Source organism: Eschscholzia californica, unplaced genomic scaffold, assembly GCF_041429995.1.
Source record: "Eschscholzia californica isolate CP2 unplaced genomic scaffold, dmEscCali1.0.p SCAF_2, whole genome shotgun sequence".
NCBI lineage: Eukaryota > Viridiplantae > Streptophyta > Magnoliopsida > Ranunculales > Papaveraceae > Eschscholzia > Eschscholzia californica.
The window spans coordinates 20,047,410-20,063,495 of record NW_028238309.1 but is presented as its reverse complement, the minus strand read 5'-3'; the positions used below and the strand labels follow the sequence as shown (position 1 = coordinate 20,063,495).

The 16,086-nt window shown below is 36.5% G+C and overlaps 2 protein-coding genes across 2 annotated transcripts; both read right to left on the bottom strand.

The window, feature by feature from the left end:
- Nucleotides 1-235: 235 nt before the first annotated feature.
- On the bottom strand, nt 236-1,695 carry CDA1 (cytidine deaminase 1). The gene has a single exon (XM_086657719.1). The coding sequence runs from the start codon at nt 1,342-1,344 to the stop codon at nt 397-399; it is 948 nt and encodes a 315-aa protein (XP_086513845.1). The 5' UTR covers nt 1,345-1,695; the 3' UTR covers nt 236-396.
- Nucleotides 1,696-8,311: 6,616 nt separating this feature from the next.
- On the bottom strand, nt 8,312-8,788 carry LOC147556769 (uncharacterized). The gene has a single exon (XM_086658701.1). It carries the CDS (start codon nt 8,786-8,788, stop codon nt 8,312-8,314), a length of 477 nt encoding a protein of 158 aa, XP_086514827.1.
- Nucleotides 8,789-16,086: the final 7,298 nt, after the last annotated feature.

Below are 16,086 nucleotides of genomic sequence, written 5' to 3'. Positions count from 1 at the left end.
ATGTCGCCTTCGTTTGTTGTATGACGAAGCTTTGTCGATCATCTTTATGAATGCTCCTTGTTCAGAATTTAAGCAAGGTTGCCTCTGCACCTTTTCCCCTCAACATCTAGGTGATGATGTCCCGTTTTCGACCTAACCATTAGCCGCTTACCCCTTCTTCAATTACATGCCATGAACTCTGTGGCAAAATCGACATCCTAGTTAACTAACTATGAATCAAGTAAAAAAGTTCACATTTTTATAATAATATATCATTAAAAATTGAATCATTACACAATGGCATTTATAGAGAGGGTTTCAATTGAATCATAAACTTCAATTACTTTCTTCCAATTAAATCTTGACAAATGATAAAAACCGTGACAAATTATTAACACAAATTCAACACCACCACCACTACCCTTTCCTACTCACATTTTTCTCACAATTATAAACTCGAAATTCACATTTTGGAGCAATCACTTGAAGAAGTAACCTAGCTATACTTTCCTGTCTAACAGCAACTCCTTCCTTCTCCACCAATACTCCGGCAACAATCTCTTCATACCCACCACCACCTCCACCGGCAACAAACCCTACCAACGCCGCCTGTACTGGACCCATACTCGGATTAAACGCCGCCGATTCTGCATATAACCCTTTATAGATTTTCCCTTTAGAATCCATTAAAGCCACTCCTGATGGACACCCACTATAAGGAGCATGAGAATTGTTAGCTGCTTCAAGAGCTTCATTCTTAAGACCTAGAAATTTCTCATAATCGTTATCATGATCTGAATTTATTCCATTGGAATTGATTCCATTAATTGGATCGTTGATTTGATGATTGAGAATCAACCCATTGTTTCTTGATTCCAAAAGTAAAGGAACATTTTTATCCAAAAGATCATCAGGTCCAAATGGATGAGTAAGAAAATAAGAAATTGGGCGAAAAATTAGGTCTTTTTGTTCATCTCCAGTTTCAGTGGAAGTAATTAAGATTTTGAGTTGATTTGCTCCTCGAATTTCTTGCATAAATTGACGACAATGTCCACAAGGTGCAGCTGAAACAGCGATGAATTGAAGATCAGTAGCACCGTTGATAACAGCGTTAGTGATTAAAAATTGTTCAGCATGAACAGATTGATGAAGAGGAAGACCAGGGAATTCAAGATTTACACCGAAAAAGATTCGACCGTCAGATCCTAATCCAACGGCTCCAACATGGTATTTAGAAATTGGGGGTCTAGCTAATTTTTGTGCAGATTTAACTAATAAAGGAAGGAGTTCAAGAACTGATAACCCTAATTCTTTTGCCATTGATTCAGCCTCGGCTGCTTCGATTACAAATCTATCTCTTTCCATCTTAAGAAATCAAAATTTGGTTGGGTTTGATTTTAATTTGGGGAGGAGAGGCGCAAAACAGAGTTCTGTTTTATCACTGTGAATGAGGAGAGAGAGAGAGAGGGTGTGGAAAGGGATCGAGTAAAATACAAATTGAGTAGACAGAAAGAAGGGTTTGTTAATGGAGTTTAAATAGTAGAGATAAGGGGTGGGTGGGTAGAAGAAACTTTGTGTGTATGATTTTGAGGGGAGGATTCATGATTGAGATGGATAGGTGAAGTGGGTGATGTGATTGAGTGGTCAACCATGTCCATTGGGAAACTTACCGGTGTTACATGGGTCAGCCCGACTTGGACTGAACCCGATTACTTTTTGTAATTGTATGTGAGCAAATTAGGAACCAATAAGTGTTTGACCAGTTGGATATTCATCTATTCTGAAAATTTGGAGGTCAAATATTCAATTCACGAAGGAAGTAGAATCCATCTTTTTCGTCTAATATTGATAGGTATAAATAAAGTGAAGGTAGAAAAAGACTTTCATGTCCCGCTAGTTTTAAGGGTTTTTATATGACCTTTAGGACTTAAGATGTATGATAGTACTTATAAAGCTTATCCAATTCATGGAATTGTTCATGATGTATCCATGACATATTGTAAAGAGGTTGAGACCCAAAATTTGTTCAAATTTTAGGCCTCAACCCCTCACTCCAATCCCAGACTCTTGGAGTTGAGCCTTCAAGACAACCCTCAGTCGACTTTACTTGTAGAGTCGACTGAGGGCCTTCCCTACATAACCGTACTCTGGTCGTTGCATTTAATTCCAAGAGTCAAATTTAGAAAATTTGACTGTTGGAGTTAAATCCAACGTCCCCAATTGGGTTGGTTCCCTATTTATAGGGAATCAACCCATATTTCTTCAAAAAAAATTGAATTTCAAAAAAGCAAATATGAACTCTAAAGAGAAAAAACTAAAAGTAAATCACCCACGTGTTTCGCACATACACAAGATCACACACGTTTGTCGCACACCTACAAAAAAATTCACACACGTGTTTCTCGCATGCACATATTTTAAGCCAAATCCCCTATTGGGTTGGAGTTAGGGGTGGGAATCGGGCGGGTATGGGTACTATGGATAACTTGGTTTCAGACTCGGAAGGGTCGGGTACTTAGGCTCTTTGACCACTTGGGCAAATCGGGCTGCCAAATTTTAATATTCCTATGATCAAAGCCCGCCCATGCCCATTTACATAGCCGGCAAATCAGGCATCAAGTAACTCCTTTTTGTTGGGTGGCTAAGAGTTTTGAATTACATGTGCGAAGTGCACGTGCTTTGATTCAACACTCAAAGATGAGTTCATAACAATGAGCTGCTACCTACAAAATATTATAAGCGCATTCTCCACCTTTATCAAGTATAAAGGGGCAGTGTGGGACTATTCATAAGAACTTGTGAGAAAGTTTACCTTTAATTGTTTAGTCCCACATCTTTGAGTTCATAAAAAATTAGTAAAGAGTTAAGTTTACATATAGGAGGAACCCATTCCTCACATTCATTACAACTAGTGAGAGCTCTATTATAGGCCCCACCCAAAGATTCAATTTTAAACATTGAGTTTTGGTTTTGCAGCCCATGAATGTTGGGCCACATGACCTTAATAACTTCTTTAATTTAATTTGTAGTGCACTTCTCGAGTAGTATCAACGGGTGTGGGTGGGAGGTCGGGTAGGTCTTTTCATCCAAGCCCGGCCACTAAATTCTCTCGGGCCGGGCGGGTACTACCTATCATCGGGTGCGGGCGTCCACGGGACTTGTCGGACTCAGGTGAACAAGGCGGGTATCAGATAATCGGGTATAATTCCCACCCCTAATTGGAGTTGATTTTGAAGTTGAACCACTTCATCTAATTTTGAGTAATTATTTTTTTTAGGCATAAGCCCCTCTTTTGTTGGAGTTGCTTTGACTCTTGGAAATCATGTCAAAAGAAAAAGCATATTAGGGTCTTCTTTTCAGGGGGACTGGACCAATAGTCTAATAAGTGAGGTTCAAATGGGGAAGGGTCCATGACAATAAAAATATGAATTGTAATCCTAATGTTAATTTCAACAAAAAAAATAGTCCTAATGTTAAAGTCTTGACAGTAGGCTTTCGAAAGTTACAATGACTTTACATGATATTACGGCAATTCCACTGAACTAACAAAAATAACTCTCCCTCGGCTCTTTCTAAGATTTTTCTCTCCTAACTTTCTCTACTTTTCCATTATCTCTTTCAAGGGCGGACACACGTAGGGGCCTGTGGGGGCTAGTGCCCCCAAGCCCCACAATTAAAATCTAATCTCCTAAAAAAAAGTATCTTTGTCAACCAAAAAAACAAATAGAAGTTGTTATATAAAACTGAATACAATTTCGTGACAAGCAATATAGTTTGGTGGGACGGTTTGAGCTTGAGCTGTCCGTGCTTAATACCCTGGCTCGACACCCACCCTCATCATTTTTCCTTTCTCTCATTTTCATTAAGTTTCTTTGGTTAATGTTAATTGGATGTTTACCTTTTTTACTTCAACCCCTACTTATAAATCACTTATTCATTAAGTTTTCTTTTTCTCAATGTTAATGGGATGTTGACTCCCATTAAATTTGTTAAAGCCCTTTTTCTATATACTATTAAGTATATTTCTTTCATTTTCATTAAGTTTCTTTGGTTAATGTTAATTGGATGTTTACCTTTTTTACTTCAACTCCTACTTATAAATCACTTATTCATTAAGTTTTCTTTTTCTGAATGTTAATAGGATGTTGACTCCCATTAAATTTGTTAAAGTCATTTTTCTATATACTATTACGTATCTTTTTTTATCTATGTACGTGTACGTATATATATATATATATATATATATATATATATATATATATTTTGACTATTTTTTTTAAACTCCGTTTACTGTCTTTTTTTTACGGTGATCATTTTTCAAGACATAAAAAGTTATATCTCTTTTGAAATAAAATTTACACATTATATTTTTAAAAAAAATTCGAATGTATACAAAATTAATTGTATATTGAGATAGTGAATGCAACTGGCAAGTTAGTAGTAGTCGAGTAGGTCAGAGGCATTGGTATAAGATATAAAAAAACTCGCTTGAACATTACATCTAGATTCTTAGATGATTTAAACTTAATCTATTATAACTAAAAGTGCCCCCACAGTATAAAATTCCTGGGTAGCCACTGATCTCTTTCTCCTAATTGTTCTCTCTGACTCTAACCGAACTTTCTTTCTACTGTTTTCTAACAAAAATTTCTCTCCTAACTTCTAAGTTCAAAGTCCTGTGACTTAGAGTTCTAGAAGTGCAATATTTTAGAATTCTAGAACTTAAAAAGTCTTTCTCTTTTTTTTTTTTTTTTTTTTGAGACACTTGAAAAGTCTTTCTACAAATTCGAGAACTTTAATACCCTTGCAGTTTGAAATTCTACTAAAAAGTTATAATCATTAACAGACCCTTGATGTTAAACTCAGATTTCTATTTCACTATATTTCAAGAGATTCTAGTTTTGATTTTGGCTTGCTTTGTGGAGAACTTTAACCTACCCATTATATAAATAATATAAAAATGATCATGTATGTTTAGCTTATTTAAATACTGTATTTCTCGTCCCCTTCTACGAATTCCAACCAAAATTATTACAAATTTTCAACAAAAAAAACTAAAATTATTATAAAATTTATAATTTTGTGATCATTATTGGTGGTCTAAGACTTTACAACAATATACTATTCATCTGTTTCCTAATTGAGTAATCTACAGTGTTGTTATTTCTCTTTCATGGAGAAAGATAATGTATTGTGTCTAGATCCAGAGGAAATGAGAAGGAAAACTCCTAATGAAAGTATTCCTCGTAATAATGTGCAAACAGCTAGTCAACTATGTATTCATCATTGTTGTCATATTATGCTTCTTAAATTATGATCATCTATCTTCTCCTTCTTCATGTTCAAAACTTCTATAGCTTTTTTGTTTCTTTTTCGAAGGTTATCAAATTTAAACGGGTCTAAATCAGATCTGGGAGTAAACTATTGAGAAAGAGAATATCAATAGTGGTTTTAATTCGCTAAAGTAATTGTTTGATTTGGTTAGAACAATGATGAAAAAAAAACACTAAAAGAAGACCGCAAAATAGTTTATTAGATCAAAAGGACAACATCTTATTCACTTAACAACCTCTGTTTTTCTTCTCTCATAAAAAAAAAAAACCTCTGTTTTTTCCATCGCTCCTACACATTGGCGGATGAAAGAAGGGATCAGGGGGTCTATAGCCCATCCTCAATTTATATAAACAATTATATGAATTTTAATTAAGAGAAAAAAAAAGAGATTAAGAAAGAGAGTACTGCCAATATAACTAAAAGTGCGTTATTTTTAAAACAATAGATCTTGTTGGCTTGTTGGTATAAGTCTTGCATTATTATCTTTGAGGTCACGGATTCGACTTCACCTTTTTTACATTTTCAAATGTTTAATTGTGTTGGACGTATGTAGACAAATAAGTACTCAACGTAATAACATATTTTCGTTTTGGCCTTCAATTTGTTACCAACTCACCGTTTTGGCCCCTAATTTGTGATTAACTCACCGTTTTGACACCCAATTTGTGATTAACTTACCGTTTTGGCCATCAATTTGTGACCAACTCACCGTTTTGGCTCCCATAAGTGTCCGACAGTTCGATTTGGCCCCCAAGGACCAATTTTTTTTACCAAAATATCCTCGGGGGCCAAAATAGAATTATTTTCTTAAAAATGTTAAAGGCATAAAAGCCACATCACCTCTTTCGATCTCCTCTACTTCACCTTATCTATCCTCCAACACACCACCTCTTCTCCATCTCACCTTTCTTCTCCAGCGAATGGTCACCGGTTGGAATGAAAAATTCTGGAGCCACCTTTAACCTAAAAAAAATTCTTCTTCCTTTTTCTCCATCTCCTTCCTTTATCTCTCTTCTTTTCTCTCTCTCTCATTTCTCTCGCTCTCCTTTCTCTCATTTCTCTCTCTAAAACCTCTGGCGATGTAAACCCCTTTGTCGGAGGTTGTAGAGAGAGAAATGAGAGAGAGAAAAGGGAAATAAGAAGAAAGACGAGGGAGAAAGAGAGAGAAAAAGGAAAAAGAATATTTTATTTTAATTAAAGGCGGCCATCCGCCGGAGAAGAAAGGTGAGGTGGAGAGGAGGTGGTGTGGTGGAGGAGAAAGAAAGAGGTGATATGACTTTTATGCCTTTAACCTTTTTTTAAAAAATAATTCCATTTTGACCCCCGAAGATAATTACGTTAAAAATTTGGCCTTTGGGGGTTAAATCGATCTGTCAGAGACTTGTGGAGGCCAAAACCGTGAGTCAGTCACAAATTGAGGGCTAAAACAGAATTAACCCTTCTTTTTTGGTGGATTTGTTAAAGCTTGTTTTGAGCTTGGATTGACTGTGGTCACAGGATCAAATCCTTTAGTGGGGGTTATTCGTCGGAGCTCTTGTGAGATCTTAAGATTTTTGAAGTTTGGTGTTATTGATTTGAACCTTTTTTAAGATCTTTGGAGATCCGTGTTATTGGTTCAGGTCTTTTCTTAAGGACTTTGAATTTTAGCGTTATTAGTTCAGAACTTTTTTTGAGAACTTCGAAATTTAGTGTTATTGGTTTGGACTTTTTTTAAGAACTTTAAAATTACATTTTTTATAAAAAAAATTAAGAACTTTTAGCGTAAGATCCGACCCAAGCACTTTTGGAGACAGATTTATAGCAAATTTGTCAAATCCAAAGTTTCACCAGTTTAGGTGGATCTTTGAAATTCTTTCTACCAAGGGTGTACATGAAAATATTGGGTTAAAATAGCCAAAAAAAAAAAAAAAAAAACTTCTCTCTCTTTAATTTATATAAATAACGACCAGACCATGTGAAACCCTATTTTTTCTTCTCCGACGGTTGTATCTCCACTTTTTCCTTCATGTCTCCCTCCTTGCTAATCTCAAGGTAAGAATTGCTCAGGCAGTACATTGATTTAATTTATTGCTAGAAACTTTATTGTACATTTAAACTTTTTTTTTTTTGATGAGGGAACATTGCATTAAAGAAAAAACGAGCGTACAAAATACAAACAATACAACTAAAGTAGAACCGAAACAAAAGAAGGTACAGAATTCCACACTTTTCGATCCTCATTTCTTCTTCCCCATTTTGCAAGCGCATCTGCTGGAGCATTACAATCTCTAGGTACACAGTTGAACATGATGCCCTCAAATTTGTACATTTAAACTTTATTGCTAAAATTTATTGCTAGAAACTTTACTGTTAAGCAAAGATGAATCATACCTACTAACTTTAACTAGTACTACATTGATTTAACTTAACTTTCATGTACTTGATGATGTCATCGACTTCTAACTATGATTGTAGGACTTTATATGGGAAAATTACACCTGATGGTGTCGCTTTACAAAATTCCTTTTCCATTAACTATTGTGGTGAGTTGTACTTTCCCTTTATACATTTAGACTGTTGAGTTCCAACTTTGATATTCATATGACATTTTCGTATGGGAAAATTGCAGAAATATTCTATGCTATGTGTTCGTTGTTTGAAGAAATACATAGTTAGCGAAGAAGTAAAACCTCACCAAGTAATTATGGGAACTTATGATTTAATGGAAGGCATCATCTTTCATTGCACCATATTGATATGTTAGTGGGAAGATCAGAGAGGAAAAGAGAGAAAGATAGAGGTAAAGGAGGGATTAAGTGTTGAATGATTGTCTCATTTTCATTGATTAAGAGCATCTTTTATAATGCTACTTTACAACCATACTAGCAGTTAAAATAAATATGACTTAGTGTTGATCATGCACTTAACCCACTATCTTAAACATGGATAATGGAAACTAACTACTAGACAATAGAAGCTAACTACTACATAACATGAACTAAACACTAGGAACATGAAACTAAATAACCACATACCATTCCTTCCCGCCCAGAATGTCCATGTCCTCAAGGACAAAGTCAGAATACGTCTTTGAGAAGCGCCATTTATTCTCCCATGTAGCATATTGTGGTGGTGCACCTTTCCACTTTACTAATATCTCGGTTTTCGGGCGATAAGTTCCTTTACGAATGATCCGGCTGCTGAGAATAGATTTCGACTGAGGAAAGAGCTCTGTCGTGTTTGAAACCGATGGTAGGACTTGAGAGAGTGGCGAAGTTGGGCCGAGTTTCTTCTTTAAGAAGCTGACATGGAAGACATCATGGATTTGTGATTCAGCAGGCAATTCTAATTTATAGGCAACTGGCCCAATACGCTCTAAGACTCGATAAGGACCAAAAAAACGTGGAGATAGTTTCATTGAACTTCGGAAAGCCACTGTAGTTTGACGATATGGTTGAAGCTTGAGAAATACCATGTCTCCGACCTCAAATTCCATTTTACGTCATTTCTGATCGACCTTGGACTTCATACGCTCTTGGGCAAATTTTAAATTAGTGCGTAATTCTTTCAAAATTTCTTCACGAGACTTTAAGTGTTCATCGACAACTTGAACCTTTGTAGTACCCGAAACATAAGATAACATGGTTGGCGGAGGAACTCCATAAACTGCTTCAAAGGGTGACATTTTGGAAGCTGAATGTACAACAGTACTATAACTATACTCAGCCCATGCTAACCACTCCACCCACTTCTTTGGCTCATTATGGGTAAAACAACGAAGATATTGTTTAAGTGTTCTGTTGGTAACTTCGGTTTGTCCATCAGATTGGGGGTGATAACTTGAGCTCATACATAACTCAGTACCCTGTAATTGAAATAAAGATCGCCAAAAAGAACTTAAAAAAATCTTATCACGATCACTTACAATGGAAGTTGGAACGCCGTGATGACGCACGACTTGATCTATAAAGGCCTGAGCTACAATGACTGATGTGGATGTCGTAAGGGAACAAAATGAGCATATTTTGTTTATCTGTCTACTACCACCATTATGACAGATTTTCCTTTGGAATTTGGGAGCCCTTCAATAAAATCCATTGATACCTCAGACCATACCTTAATTGGAATTGGAAGTGGTTGAAGAAGTCCAGATGGTACCAAACAGTCAGTTTTGCATCGTTGATATGTATCACAATTTCGTATGAACTACTTTACACTTTCCTGCAATTTGGGCCAAAAGAAACACGATTTGATACGTGCAAGGGTCTTATGGTATCCAAAATGTCCTCCAACTGGTGTGGAATGGTGTTCTGCTAGAATAACTGGAATTAGAGATGAAGTAGGACTTACTACAACTTTTCCTTGACGAAACCATACACCATCACGTTCAAAGTATTTTTGTGGGCTCATTTGATATGATTCCCCTAATATTTTAAGTAAAACGAATCATTTTTTACCTCATTCTGCAATTAAGCCCACCAACTCGAGATTGGGATAGAGATTGCAGACAACTCCAACTTTGCTCTTCGAGAAAGATCATCAGCACCTTGACTTTCCTTCCCTTTTTTATATTGAACCACGTAGTCATACCCTAAAATCTTAGGTAGCCAACGTGTTTGCGTTGGAGTTGTGTTTCTCTATTCTAATAAAAAATTTAGACTTCTTTGATCAGTGCAAACAATGAAAGGCTTCCCTAACAAGTAAGGGCGCCACTTTCTGATTGCTTTTACAATTGCCAGCATTTCCTTTTCATATATAGACATTGATAAAGCCGAAGTCTTCAAAGACTCACAAAAATAGGCTATAGGTCTGTCATCTTGCATCAGAATAGCACCAATACCTACACCACAAGCGTCACTTTCAATTACAAAGGGCCGTGAAAAGTCAAGTAACTTCAAAACTGGCGGAGATGTAAGGGTGTGCTTTATGTTCCGAAATGTTGCTTCCGCTTCAGAAGTCCAATGATACCTATCCTTTGTAAGGAGACGGTAAAATGGTGCAGCTATGCTTCCAAAACAGCGAAAAAAGCGATAATATCCTGCTAATCCAAGGAAACCATGCAATGATTTAAGAGTTGTCGGTGTTGGCCTTTCCAAAATAGTCTTAATTTTTTATGGATCACCAGCAATTCCTTCCTCTGAAATTAAATGGCCAAGGTATTCCACCTGCAAAACTCCAAATTGATACTTCGACAATTTAACATAGAGTTTGTTGCTTAACAGAATTTCCAATATTGTCTCTAAATGGTGTAGGTGTTCCTCCCAGCTTTTGCTATAAATTAAGATATCATCGAAGGATACCAAAATAAATTGTCGAAGATGTGGTCGAAACAAGTCATTCATGAGGCTCTGGAAGGTGGAAGGAGCATTTGTTAACCCAAAGCATAACCATAAACTCGTAGTGGCCCTCGTGAGTACGAAATGCCATCTTGTGGAGTCTGCATCTTTAATCCTGATTTGGTGGTAACCCGAACGCAAATCCAACTTGGAAAAGAACTTAGCACCGTGTAACTCATCCAACAGTTCATCTATTGCGGGAATAGGGTATTTGTCTTTCACGGTGATAGCATTAAGAGCACGATAATCTACATAGAAACGCCATCCTCCATCTGCCTTACGAACCAATATACCGGAGAGGAGAAAGGACTAGAGCTTGGACGTATCAAGCCAGAAACGAGTAGCTGCTTGACAATTTTTTCAATCTCTGCTTTTTGGTAAATATGGGTATCGATAAGGTCGTACGCTTACCGGTCCAGAATTAGCCTCCAAAGGAATGTTATGACCATGGTCACGTTGTGGCGGTAAGTCAGTAGGCTCAATGAAGACATCGGTATATTTCTGCAACAACTCGTCTATGTCACTTCCATTCTTAGTCGTGGTTTCAGATACATTACATAACATGATCTGTAAAAAATAACCGACACCTTTTAGGTTCTGAAGTTGCTTGTTTGTAAGAATCTCCATTTCAGATCTTTGTAGCCCCTTAAATGTGACAGATTGACCATCTTTCAGGAATTTCATAGTCAGATCCTTATAGTTGGTCTGGATCGGTCCTAACGGCCATCAGCCATTGAACTCCCAAAACTGCTTGACAAGCCGCAACAGGCAGCACATAAAAATCAGCAGTGACCATAATATTTTGTATCTTCAATGTGAAAGCAAGACAACGACCGGAGCAAAGTATACGTTCACGGTTAGCAACCATCACCTGAAAAGATGTATCATTCACAACATGTAAGGAATATTTGGCTACAATAGTTTGGTCAATAAAGTTGTGGGTGCTCCCTTCATATATCAACACTGTGATGTCATGATCTCTGAGTTTCCCAATCACCCTAATAGTTTGGGGATGGTTGGTATCAGTCATGGCATGGAATGAAATCTCTGGTACCGGATCTGGTTGGTTGTCTGATTGGTCTTCTAGTTGAGGAGTTTCTGGTAAAATATCTTCAATCATATACAATTTCGGTTTGTTGCAGCGGTGTCGTGGTACATATTTTTCGTCACAGTAAAAGCACAAACCCATTTCTCGACGTTCGCGTGCTTCCTGGCCAGTGATTCTTTTGAAGGTTGGTGGATATGAAGGTGTGGTGGCTGCCACAGACTTTGTGTGAAAAGGGGTAGGTGGTGAGCCAAGGACGCTGGATGTTTTTGGTGGTGCATGTGAAGAGATTCGAGAGATAGATATTGTTCTTTCGATTGTGTTCCTCTTTTCCAGTAGTCACGCAACACCAATTGCTTCGGACAAAGTACGAGGCTTTTTAATCTTAACATCCAGGCGCACCTCATCTTTTAACCCTACAATGAAACAACCAATCAAAAGTTTCAGGTAATCCATCGATCAATTGTGACAGGCACTCAAATTTCTGTTGATAAACATCGGCAGTTGACGTTTGTTTGAGGCGAGTAAGGGCCTCAGATGGATCGTCATATTCGGTGGGACCAAATCTTCGCAACATTGCCTTTGTGAGTTCTTCCCATGATAATGGACCTCGAAATTTTGTTAGCCAACGATGCCATTGTAAGGCAACACCTTCCAGGTGAAAAGATGCAATGAAAACACATTACTGCAGTGGGATATTTTGGAACTCAAAATATTGTTCAACCCTTTAAATCCACCCTGTTGGGTCTTCTCCTGCAAATCTTGGAACATTGAGTTTCATATGAGAAATTGGAGCAATAGCCTGATTTGTAGCATCTGAAGATTAAGTGGATGGGTGGCATACTTCCTTTGCGCCAAAGGGGTTGATGTCAGGCATCTCTAGGCTTGGAGTGTGGTGGTGAGCAAACTTTAGAGCCTGAATTTCGGTTTGTATTGATTTAAGTGCAGCAGTGAATTGATCGAAACTTGACTCATGGCGAGCCAGGATTTTAGTAACCTCATTTTTGAATTCAGTATTAGTCTTACCCCTAGTATCCATGGGGATCTTACGGCTCTGATACCACTGATATGTTAGTGGGAAGATCAGAGAGGAAAAGAGAGAAAGATAGAGGTAAAGGAGGGATTAAGTGTTGAATGATTGTCTCATTTTCATTGATTAAGAGCATCTTTTATAGTGCTCACTTTACAACCATACTAGCAGTTAAAATAACTATAACTTCGTGTTGATCATGCACTTAACCCACTATCTTAAACATGGATAATGGAAACTAACTACTAGACAATAGACCCTAACTACTACATAACATAACTAAACACTAGGAACATGAAACTAAATAGCCACATATCACATATGTGGTCTTAAAACACCATTTTGAACACTAAGCTTTAATATTTAAAGTTTTAATCTTAAAAGTTTTAATATTTAAAATCTTAATCTTAAAAGTCTTAATATTTAAACTTTTAATTTTAAAATAATATAACTTTCGTTTTAATCCTTAAAGTTTTAAAATTTAAAGCTTTAATCTTAAAAGTTTTAATATTTAAAGTTTTAATTTGATATAAATAAGAAAATAGGGGTTTTACACACCTCTCCCATTTTTTTGAATGAGTATATTTTTTGAACCAAAATAGATTAGCAATTATAAAGGGAGGGCAGGGTAGAGAGAGAAAGATCCATCAACGCAAAAAACACCCTACTGCACTCACAGCTTTTGTTGCCTACAATAGTCACCATCCAAGACCGAAGACCGAGGATGACCAAAGGGGGAGGATGAGGGGGGTTGGGTGGGTGGGTTAAGAAAAACCCCATTTACATTAAAAAAATAGGAAAATTCTAAAGGCACCCAATATATACTTTACACGCCCCTAATTTACATAATTTAAAATTTAAATTAACTACGAGACAATAAAAACCAACTACTACGTAACATGAACTAAACACTAGGAACATGAAACTAAATAGCCGCATATCACATATGTGGTCTTAAAACACCATTTGAACCCTACGTTTTAATATTTAAAGTTTTAATCTTAAAAGTTTTAATATTTAAACTTTTAATTTTAAAATAATATAACTTTCGTTTTAATCCTAAAGTTTTAAAATTTAAAGCTTTAATCTTAAAAGTTTTAATATTTATACTTTTAATTTTAAAATAATATAACTTTCGTTTTAATGCTAAAAGTTTTAAAATTTAAAGCTTTAATCTTAAAAGTTTTAATATTTAAAATTTTAATTTAATATTTCACCCTTAAAACAATATAACTTTCGTTTTAATCTCAACTATAAATTTAGACGGTTTAAATTTAAAACGGACCCTTTAAAGTTCTAACAAAAAGTTCTGGATCTGTAAAATTTTAATAAAGAGATTTCAGAACTTAATGAATCTAGGACTTTTAATGTCCTAAACTTTAAAAGTTTCAAAACTTTAAAGTTTCTGAACCTTTAAAGTTCTAAACATTTATGTGTCAGAACTTTTATAAACTATGACATCTTTAGAGGTCCGGAACAAAAAAAGATTTAGTTCAACAAAACAAAATAACAGGCCCTTAACGCTCTTTTAGTGTAAAGACCTTTTTTCATGGGTTATTTCCCTAATGGGCCCCTACTTTGTGACCAGCTTCCCGCCTGGCCCCCTACTTTATGAGAAATACCCATATGGCCCCCTTCCGTTATGACACCGTTACTCTCTTTCTTCCATTCCTTTTCTCTCTCCTCCAGCATGTTTTCTCTCTGCCACATCGTTAAAACCAGCCAATTCATCATATTCTCCGGCTAAGGTCGCCGGCCGACGACCTTCAAACCTAAAAAAAAAAATTTATTTCATTTCTCCTCTCTCTCAAAAAAAAAAAAAAATTTTCACCTCTCTCTCTCTCTCTGTAAACTCCGGCGAAGGGGGTTACCCTTCGCCAGAGGTCGGGATACTTTGAAGGTCTGCCCGAGCAGACCTTTGAGATCTGCTCGAGCAGACCTTCAAGGTCCTCCGGTGAAGGGTAACCCCCTTCGCCGGAGTTTAGAGAGAGGTAGAAAAAAATTATTTTTTTTTAGAGAGAGGGAGAGGAGAGATGAAATAATTTTTTTTTTTTTTTTTTAGGTTTGAAGGTCGTCGGCCGAAAAATTGGTCGGCCGGCGACCTTAGCCGGAGAAGATGATGAGTTGCCTGGTTTTAACGAGGTGGCAGAGAGAGAAAACATGCTGGAGGAGAGAGAAAACATGCTGGAGGAGAGAGAAAGGAAATGAAAGAGAGAGAGTAACGGTGGTATAACGGGAGGGGGCCATATGGGTATTTCTCGTAAAGTGGGAGGTCAGGCGGGAAGCTGGTCACAAAGTAGGGGGCCATTAGGGAAATAACTCTTTTTTTATATTTTGTTATTGCAATATTGTACTCATTTAAGCTTCATGTTGTAATTTACTTTTATAAGTCTTTTACTGTAGTTTACTTTCGTAAGTCTCATGTTGTACTCAAAGGAGTCAAAACTCTCAAAACCATGTAAAATGTATTTGTAAAATGTGTTGAATTTAATTTTTACATATGAATGAAAATTCTAGTTTAAATACAAAAAAAAAAGTAATGATATATAGAAAGCACCAGGCCTGTCCTAGGAGAGGCGCAAAGCAGCTAGAGAAGTTTGGTTTATCTGAAAAAGAATCAATCTTCTTCTATCTTAAGATTCCATTACAAAAGTTACAAAAAAAACACAATAACCTAGTTATAATATATTTGCTAAAAAGTAATGAAGTAGTTCTTTTTATCTATTTTTTTTTGTTGAAATCAAATACATTAACTTAAGCGTCTATTACAACATCCAAATTAAAAGATAAACATAAACAAAAAACAAAGTAATACACCAAAATACAGAAATAAAGAATTGCGTAAAATAATTTCGTGTAGTGGATCTTCCTTTATTCTGTAGCTTAGACGTCTGGCAGCTCTTCAAGATGATTACGTGAAAGTTGGTCTTGAGATTTCTTCCGATAGATTGAAAGATGTAACTAGTACCTTCCTTCCTGTAACATGTAAGATGGATTAAACAGACACCCGAAGTTCCATAACGAAACAAGGGTGTCTGTAGGGTGGAGCCAAAAGATGGTTCCGGGATATCCTGCCAGTATTCTCCGTATGCAGAGACCATATCCGTTCGAGTTCCACAAAGTAGAATCTGATCAGACACCTGGTAAATGGGATCGCCGTCATAGCCCGAGTATAAATACTCGGCTAATTCGACAAAAGATCGCACATGGGATGCGACAAGGGGTGGAAGTGAGCATGTTAAGGACCTTGGATAAGTAGTTAAATCTATTCTAAAATCAAAAGCGAAAGAATTCGACAGAGATTGAGCTGAAGCGTGAGAGACAAAAGGTGCGCTACTAAGATGGCCATACCTATGTGAATCGAAGTGTCTACCTGGGTCGAA

Coding starts and splice junctions, on each gene's coding strand:
- CDA1 (XM_086657719.1), bottom strand. CDS start 1,344: ATGGAAAGAGATAGATTTGTAATCGAAGCAGCCGAGGCTGAATCAATG.
- LOC147556769 (XM_086658701.1), bottom strand. CDS start 8,788: ATGGAATTTGAGGTCGGAGACATGGTATTTCTCAAGCTTCAACCATAT.